This window comes from Rutidosis leptorrhynchoides, chromosome 11, assembly GCF_046630445.1.
Source record: "Rutidosis leptorrhynchoides isolate AG116_Rl617_1_P2 chromosome 11, CSIRO_AGI_Rlap_v1, whole genome shotgun sequence".
NCBI classification, from domain to species: Eukaryota; Viridiplantae; Streptophyta; class Magnoliopsida; order Asterales; family Asteraceae; genus Rutidosis; species Rutidosis leptorrhynchoides.
In genome coordinates, this window is record NC_092343.1 from 310,056,932 (window position 1) to 310,066,317 (window position 9,386).

At 33.1% G+C, this 9,386-nt stretch overlaps 1 protein-coding gene across 1 annotated transcript; it reads left to right on the forward strand.

Moving 5' to 3' along the window:
* The first annotated feature begins 4,668 nt into the window (after positions 1-4,668).
* On the forward strand, positions 4,669-8,091 carry LOC139875647 (putative disease resistance RPP13-like protein 1). The gene has a single exon (XM_071862965.1). The coding sequence runs from the start codon at positions 4,672-4,674 to the stop codon at positions 8,089-8,091; it is 3,420 nt and encodes a 1,139-aa protein (XP_071719066.1). The 5' UTR covers positions 4,669-4,671.
* Positions 8,092-9,386: the final 1,295 nt, after the last annotated feature.

Sequence of the window (9,386 nt, forward strand, 5' to 3'; positions counted from 1 at the left end):
AACCGAGTGTTACTGACGTTTACTAATTAATCTCGAAATCATCCATTTTACATTTACTCTCTCTCTAAATATAATCAGTTTTAAATAACAAGTTTTATCACATAAATATATATTATATATTTTTAAACAAATAGATTTAATATTATTTTATATATTTACAAGTAGTATTTATATACATATTTATACACACACACACACACACACACACACACACACACACACATATATATATATATATATATATAGGGACACGATCCATGGATAAGCTTAAAAGGAGTACAAACCGGATAAGCAAAATAAAATTTTTTTTTTTTTGAATTTTTTTTTTACATTCATAAATCTGCATTAAAATGCACCTCTAATCAATTTTTTTCATAAAAAAAAAGTTCAAAATCTTTCAAAAATCGATGATGAATGGTAAAATTAACCATTCATCGGGTTAATTTATCATTCATCTTGTTTACGATTAATGATAAAATTAATCAATGCTAAAAAAACCAGATGAATGGTTAAATTAACCATTCATCTGTTTTTTTATCATTCATCATAAACAGATGAATGGTTAAATTAACCATTCATCTGCTTTTTTTTTAGCATTGATTAATTTTATCATTCATCGCGAACAAAAATGAATGATAAATTAACCAGATGAATGGTTAATTTTACCATTCATCATCGATGTTTACCATTCATCATCGATGTTTACCATTCATCATCGATTTTCGAACGATTTTGTTCAAAAACTTTTTAAAATTTTTTCGTTTTCTTCTATTTGCATATTAAAGGATCGTTTTTTAAAAAAAAAAAAAAATTGAAATTTTACTTATCCAGTTTGTGCCCCATTTAGTGCTTATCCATGGATTGGTCCACTATATATATATATATATATATATATATATATATATATATATATATATATATATATATATATATATATATACATTTAATTATTCGTGAATCGTCGAGAGTAGTCAAAGGGTAATTGCATTCATAAAAATAGTTCAAAATCTTTGAGACTCAACCTAACAGACTTTGCTTATCGTATCTGAAACTTATAATGATTAAGTTTAAATTTAGTCGGAAATCCCGGCTCATCACAACAAACATTTTTAAATTTTACAAACCCAATCTATCTTCAATCAAACATATCAAGGCTGGAAAAAAATACATCAAACATATTATCACAAACTCACTTTTCCAAACCATTTTCTTCAATCAATTTCCTTACATCAAACATATATTCATATACATCTGACTAAAATTATACATCTGTTTTCAATCTGACTAAAATAATACAGGAACATGTATGGTTCTCAAACTGAAAAACGAGATCTGAAAACCCCTTTTTATTATTTGAAACAAAGATGATGAAGACGGGTTCCAGATCTGAAAACAGATCCATGATGAACCAAAGTTCCAGATCCAAAAAATAGATATATAATGAAGACGATCGACGAAATTGTTGGAGTCGTAAAATCGTTACCTGGTCGACGATATGGTGGAACGGAAGTGGTCGCCGGAAACGTGGTCACCGCCACCGTCGACGTCAACGCCACCGTCCCCTTCACCTTGAGGATTAATTGTTCTTGAAAGGAATCAATTATTAGTTATAGCTTAAGCCATCTCCATTTACAATCAGACCACTCTTTTAGTTTCATGAATGTCCCGTGATGCTACTGTGTTCGGGTTAGAGTTCAAATGTGGATACATGATATGATTTTATTTCTTTTAATAACCTTATGAAGTGAATCTGTGAATTGGTTTTTTTTGCTACAATGTTCGTACATTATCTTAATTTAATCCAAGTTTTTTGAAAAAAATAAAAATAATAAATAAAGAAAAAAGTTTGTGAAGAATAATAATGAAGGGGAATGGTAAAAAGACCAAAGTACCCTCACATGTTTGACACATGACTGTGGTGTAACGGATTAAACTAACGTCTGTTAACGTAAGTGATTAAAATTGTAATTTTTTGAAACCACAGTGACTAAACTTGCAACAAAAAAAACCATAGTGACTAAAGTTGCAATTTTTGACAAACCACAGTGACCAAACGTGTAATTAAGTCATTATAAAATTATACAAAAGCAATTAGAAAAGTGGCACTTTTAAGAGGAAGATAAAAAAGAAAAAGTGCCCCAACAAAAGTAAGAAAATATAAACTACAAAGGATATACGAATCCCACCAATCCACCAAATATATTAAAGAAGGAAAATTTAAAATTTGCAAGGCTTTAGCTCACAACCGAAAAAACAAGTCACCATTTAACCTTAAATGACTCATTAGTCTTCACACAGTCACAGACACACCACGTTTCATACACATCATGACATTTCGTATGTTTTATATATACTGAATACTGATATTGATACAGTGATAATGGGCCGCTATTTTCGCTAAACACACAAAGAGCAAAACCATACGCGATTATAAACAAAATCATTTCATCTTCTTTCCAATTTCTTTCTGCAAGGTTTGGTTTCGATTTTAATTAATTCACGCTTCAATTTGTTTTTTCAAAGCAAAAGTCACTAAGCAAAGGTTTAATTTGGTTTCGATTTTTAATGGCACTGCATTAATTTTGGTATCATGTAGGCTTTTACAGATATGCAATACATTGTAAATTTGATTAACGTATTTTGCATTAAGACCACAGATAATGCAGGCGTTTGTCGCCCGAATCCGCCCACAAACGCCTGGAATGGGGCGTTTGTGGGCGTTTGTCTGGGGCGTTTGTCACACATTGACGCTGCTACAAACGCATTTTCTAGCGACGTGGCACGTTTTGATTGGACCAAATATCATATCCGTTGCAATATAGCCGTTGGTGATATATTTTTTTTATTTTTTTTTAATTTTTTTTTATTTTCCTCTTTTTCTTCTATAAATACACACTCTTTATTTTCATTTTTCACACACTAATTCACTACACACTCACATATATATAAAAGTTTATATATTCTTTTTGTTTTAGAAACTAAAAAAAATGGATTTTTTAGCCTTAAGTATCGATTTGTTATTCGATTCAACGTCGTCCGAAGAAGAGGAAGAAATCCAACCAAGAACTCTTTTTCAAAGACAACCACGACGTTTTTTGCGTGTATTTTTTTTTATTGTAATGTTTTTTTTTTTATAAATAATAATTAATGTACTTATGTCTAATTTATTTTATATTTTGTATTAAACAAAATAAAAACTAATTTAAAAACAATTAAAAAAAAGAAAAAGAAAATGCCACATCACAGTCTTACCATGACAAAAGCCCCCCCATTACAACTCCCCCAAAATGTCATGGCCCAGTCACAGTTTTTCTCCAAAAAGTGCACATCACCCACTCCACGTCATAATCACCAATATCCGTGGTCTAATGCAAAAAGTAGAATGTGAATGTAGATGACAGATTTTACAGATATATTATGTTTATTTTATATTTATATATGGTATATTATTATATATTTATATATTTATATATTGTATTATGGTATATAGTTAATAGTTATTAATATTGTGATATTATAATTTTATAAATAAATAAATTATAAATTAAAATTACAAATTTGACTTCCTACTGTTAATTATAAATTCAGGTTGAGTTATGTAGTACAATATGCATATGTATTTTCTATTTGGATTGTGCAACTAACAGCTAATGTATGTAAGAAGTAATTTTTTTGATAAAGAATAAGAGAGATATCAGATGTAAGAAGTAATTAGTGATCAGTGACGATCTTGAATCTCTTGCATATACACTTGTATTTCTTCATCGTGGTAGACTGCCTTGGCAAGGGTATCAGGTATTTCTTTTACTTCATATAATAATAATAATAATAATAATAATAAATAATAAATAATATAATAAAATAATAATTTAGGTTTGAAGAGTTGGATACTAAAAAACTAAGTATTTTTGTTAGGGTGACAATAAGTCATTTATGATTTGCAAGAAGAAAATGACTACATCCCCTGAAATGTTGTGTGGTTTTTGCCCTGCTCATTTCAAACAATTTCTTGATATAGTTGTAAATATGAAGTTTGATGAGGAGCCCAATTATTCTAAGCTAATATCTTTGTAATGTAATTATATATTATATAGTAGCTATTTTTGACATACTTGTGTTATTAGATTATAATTCAAGTTGGCCAAAAACGGGGCAGATTGAATCTTGATGAAGATGATGATGGTCAGCCTAAGAAGAGAATTCGAATGGGTGTTCCTGCTATGCTACTCAGTGGGTCTCGGTTTACAATGTCAGGCTACCCATGAAACAAAGGTATAAGTTGTTCTATCTTTCATACATACATATACATATATAAAAAAACAACTCAAACAAACTATATTATATCGGTAGCTCCGTCCTCTTTTTTACGCATTTTTCCGAGGTAAAATACAAGTAGAATCGCGTTGGCCGATCCACTAGTTTAATATAATAATTAGCATGGTGTAGATAAAATAAGACCCCCACTACCTTCCTTTTTTTATTATTGTTTACAGTTGTATATACATATATAAAAATATAAACTTTGAAGATGTTTATACATATTTAATTTTTTTATTTGTTTCAAGATCTGCTTTTGTCTACTCTTTATTTTCATTTCAGTTCAATTCAATCAGATCCCCTTACAAACAAACGATCGATCTTTTAATTAATTTCAAAATGGCAATTGGTGAAATGATTGTTAGCGCATTTGTGGATGTGTTAGTCGACAAGCTGATTTCTGGTTCGTTGATGAATTTTGCTCGACTTGAAGGAATCGATACTCATATGAAGAAATGGAAGAAAAATTTGAACCAGATCCAAGATGTGCTCGTTGATGCAGGTCACAAGCAAATAACTCAAAAAGCTGTTGCATCATGGCTACAAGAGCTTCAGGAACTGGCCTATGACATAGAAGATGTAGTTGATGATATAGCCACTGAAGCTATGAAGAGGGAGCTGAATAAAGAACCTGATTCCAGCACCAGCACTACTAGTAAGTTTATTACGAAAGCCCGAAATGGTTTTACTCAGTGCGTGTATGGTCTTAAGATGAGTTCAAAGCTAGATGAGATTTCTGTTAGATTAATTGAACTTCTTGACCAGAAAACTAATCTCGGTCTGGATGTTTACGGGAAATTCGAAAGATCATCAGATTATTCGAACAGACGGTTGGAAACTTCACTTGTTGACGTGTCCAAAGTTTTGGGTCGGGAAGAGGATACAGAGGCATTGCTCGAAAAGCTATTGGGGGGTGAAGCAAGTAATCATAATGTGAGCATCGTGCCAATAGTTGGTCTCGGAGGTGTTGGAAAAACAACACTAGCAAAATTAATGTACAACAATAAGAAAGTTAAGGATTACTTTGAAGTCATGGCTTGGGTTTGTGTTTCAGACGAGTTCAATGTATTGAGTATTAGTAACACCATTTATCAGGCTGTCACCGGGGAGGATAAAACATTTACAGATCTAAATCTACTTCATGTGGCACTTAAAACAAAACTGTCACAAAAACGGTTCTTGATAGTGTTGGACGACGTCTGGAACGAAGACTACAAGGCATGGGAAACGCTTGAACAACCACTTGTTGGGTTACCTGGTAGTAAAATTATAGTTACGACCCGGAAGACGAGGGTGGCATCAATAATGACCACGGCAACACCTCACTTTCTGAACCCTTTGTCAGATGAATATTCTCTGTCTTTATTTGCCAAATGTGCGCTAAATGAAGATAACTTTGAGAATCATCCTTCACTTGTACCGTTTGCTCAAGGTATTATTAAAAAATGTGATGGTTTGCCTTTGGCTTTGATAGCACTTGGGAGGGTCTTGAAGACTAAGGGAAACGATGAAGATGAATGGGAAAAGTTGTTAAACAGCGAGATATGGAGCTCAGATGTTGGAAGTGACCATATTCTTCCGGCTCTTAAGCTAAGCTATTATGATCTCCCATCTCAACTGAAGCAACTTTTTGCATATTGTTGCTTATTCCCGAAAGATTACGAGTTCGACAAGAAACAACTAGTGTTACTCTGGATGGCAGAGGGATTTTTAAACCCATCAAAAGGCAACTTGTCAATGGAGAGTTTGGGTTTCCGGTATTTTGAAGAGTTACAATCAAGGTCGTTTTTTCAACATTCAACAGATAGTGAATCCGAATACATCATGCACGACTTGATGAATGACCTTGCCATTAGTGTCGCGGGTGAGTTTTTTTGTATGTTGGACGAGAAGATGGATCTTAATGGTAGGATCAAAGCTTTTGAAAAGTTCCGTCACTTTTCATTCATACGTCCAGAAGATGTAATATATAGAAAGTTTAAGGAATTACACAGAGCTACACACTTAAGAACCTTCCTACCAGTGTCAGTGTCAGAATTAATACATCAAATAAATTTCACATTTTTGTGGCCTCATTATTTTAAATTGGACAACGTTTTTGTTGAATTACTTCCAAAACTACAATTTCTAAGGGTGTTGAACTTGAGTTATTGTAAGATTACTGAGGTACCAATGTTTATTGGAAATCTCAAACATATCAGGTACCTCAATTTTTCAGGAACTATCATTAAAAGATTACCTGAACAAGTCGGTGAGCTATGTAATCTGCAAAGCTTGCTGGCTCGTGAGTGTCATGATTTAGCTAGCTTGTCGTTCAGTTTTGAGAAGTTAATAAACTTACGACATCTTGACTTGAAAGATACTCCTTTGTTGAAGAACTTTAGCTTAGGGATTGGTGAGTTGACAAATCTACAAACTCTATCCAAGGTTTTCATTGAAGGATGTAGTGGGTTTAAATTATCTGAACTAAAAGACCTTGTTGATCTTAAGGGTGAACTTTCCATTGAAGGGTTGGAAAAAGTGATGGATCCAATACAAGCAAAGGATGCCAACTTGCAACAAAAGAAGGGTCTTGATGATATTTTTTTGAAATGGACAGATGTGTTTGATGATTCTCGAAATTTGCAGACTGAATATGAAGTTCTTGAATATCTAAGACCTCATTGTAAGTTGAAGACACTCGAGATTTTGTTCTATGGGGGAGTGAAATTTCCTAGTTGGGTTGGAGATCCATCATTCAATCAGCTAAGGGAACTCACATTAAATGGTTGTAGTAGTTGTACACAATTAACAACTGGATCGTTTCCTCATCTTGTTGAACTATATATAACAGATTGTCCGAAACTTGCCAATGTGTCAATTGGATCGTTACCGTTACTTGAGGTTTTAAATATAGAAGCATGCTCTGAAGAATTATTAAGATCCATAATTTGTGCGTCTTCTTCAATTCGTAAGATGAAAATGACTCGTATTGAAGGACTTACGAAACTGGATGGGGATGTTTTGAAACATCTCAACGCACTTGAAGATCTAGAGATTAATAAATGTGATGAATTGAGATACTTGTGGGATTCAGAATCGAAGGCATACGGGCTTCTTGTGAGTTTACAAAAGTTGGAAGTATATCATTGTAATGAGTTGGTATCAATGGGAGAGAAAGAGGAGGTTAGTGTTAATGTGGGGAGTAACATTGATAAAGGATCTGTCCTTCGAGATGTAACTCTTTGGGGTTGTGATTCATTGGAGAGTTACAATTGCCCTATTAGTGTCGTGAAGTTGAACATCAGTCATTGTGATTCAGTGACATCATTGACATTGGGATCAATGGTAAAGAAAGCGAATCTCCTGCAACACTTGAAAATAAAATTTTGCAAGAATTTGAAGTCATTTACTCACAAACATTTGAAAAGTCTCACATGTTTGGAAGAGATGGAGATAATATATTGTCCAAGCATGGATGATTCATTTCCATGTGGGTTGTGGCCTCCTAATTTAAGAAAGCTAAATATTGGATGCTTAAAGAAGCCAATGTCAGAGTGGGGCCTTCAAAATTGCCCACCCTCACTTGTTCAACTAGACTTAGATGGTTCTGATTCAGGAGTGAAATCATTTGCAATGGAAGAAGATGCAATGAATAATACTACTGATTCAACATCGATACTTCTTCCACCATCTCTAACTATTTTAAACATATGTAATTTTAAGGATGTTGAAGATGTGCCAAAGACAACTTCGTCTTTGAGAGTGATGGTGAATTGGCAATTGAAAAAATAACATCATGGTATGTTACCCTCGTCATCTTATTCTTATCTTATGTATGTGTTAGTTTATGCAATGCAATTGCAATTGCAAAGCACTATAAATAATAAAATAGTCCTCTACCTGTTTTCATAAAATTCCTCAAAGAGACACATTTTCTTGTATTTCCCTGGTTTTTATTTATAATGATTTATTGAAAATTATTAACATAATCTAGAGGGTTAATTTGTGTTGCACAAACTCTAAAATTTAGAGATTAGCAGAAACTCATGTGTAGTGGTCAGGGCTTATCTATATGGTGATTTAATTTTTTTCTACAGAATCCAAATAGTATGCTAATTCGGGAGTTTCATCTTCTGTAGAATGGCTGATGACTTTAACAACACCAAAGGAGAAGCAGTGCAAAAGTTTCAGAGTTTGTTGTGATTAAAATTGTTATGATTATGTGTTGTAGCTTTTTATAACTTGAAAATTCTTATTATGGTGTCATCTCTGTAATTATGTTTGAAGATTTTCACAATTTATTCTGATGTCACATCAGTTGCGCTTTTAATGTGACCTGTTTGTTGATCTATGAAGGTTATTAGTTAGATTGAAAAAGCCATTGTTATTTGTCAATACGTTTTTACCTCAACTTTTGAAGGATATGATTATGTTAAAACTTATTAGATGATCAGCAGGGTTAGTGAAAAATGCAGAAATTCCCCCTTTTCAAAGACAATTTGTTTTAAGTGATTTAGCTCGTGGATCCTATTGCTGCATCTGTATTTGTATTAGTTGAAACTTGAGAACCGGTTCACTGCCACCTCAACATTCACACCATAAGCTTTTGTATTCTTAACATGCCGAGCCATGTTTGAGCAACCAGCTTCCATCATTTTATCAAAGGGGTCAGAATTGTCACCCGGCCAGTCTGCTGTCAAATGGGTCAGAATTGCCACCCTAGCCCGTCTGCAGTTTGGGACAAACTGTCTATAGTGTGGGTCGTGTCTGCCATTAGGACCTTATCTTCTGCAAAGGTGGAGATACATGTCAACAACATTTTTTTTTTTTGTACTGTGATTACTTTTTGGTCATACTCTCTATCTCATAATCCATTTTTATGTAATAACCATATCTCCCTCAAGTAGGAGTATTAAATTACTACTCCCTCCGTCCCAGATTAATTGTCCCCAGACAAAAAACACACAGTTTTAGGAAATCCCACTAACTTTATTTCTCCACCAATTAAATATCGTCTCTCTCCAGATCCACCAATGAAATATCTCCTTTCCTTTCTATTTATGGAAGTAGACAATTAATTTGGGACA

Excerpts from the sequence above, each read along its gene's own strand:
- LOC139875647 (XM_071862965.1), top strand. The coding sequence starts at position 4,672 with ATGATTGTTAGCGCATTTGTGGATGTGTTAGTCGACAAGCTGATTTCT.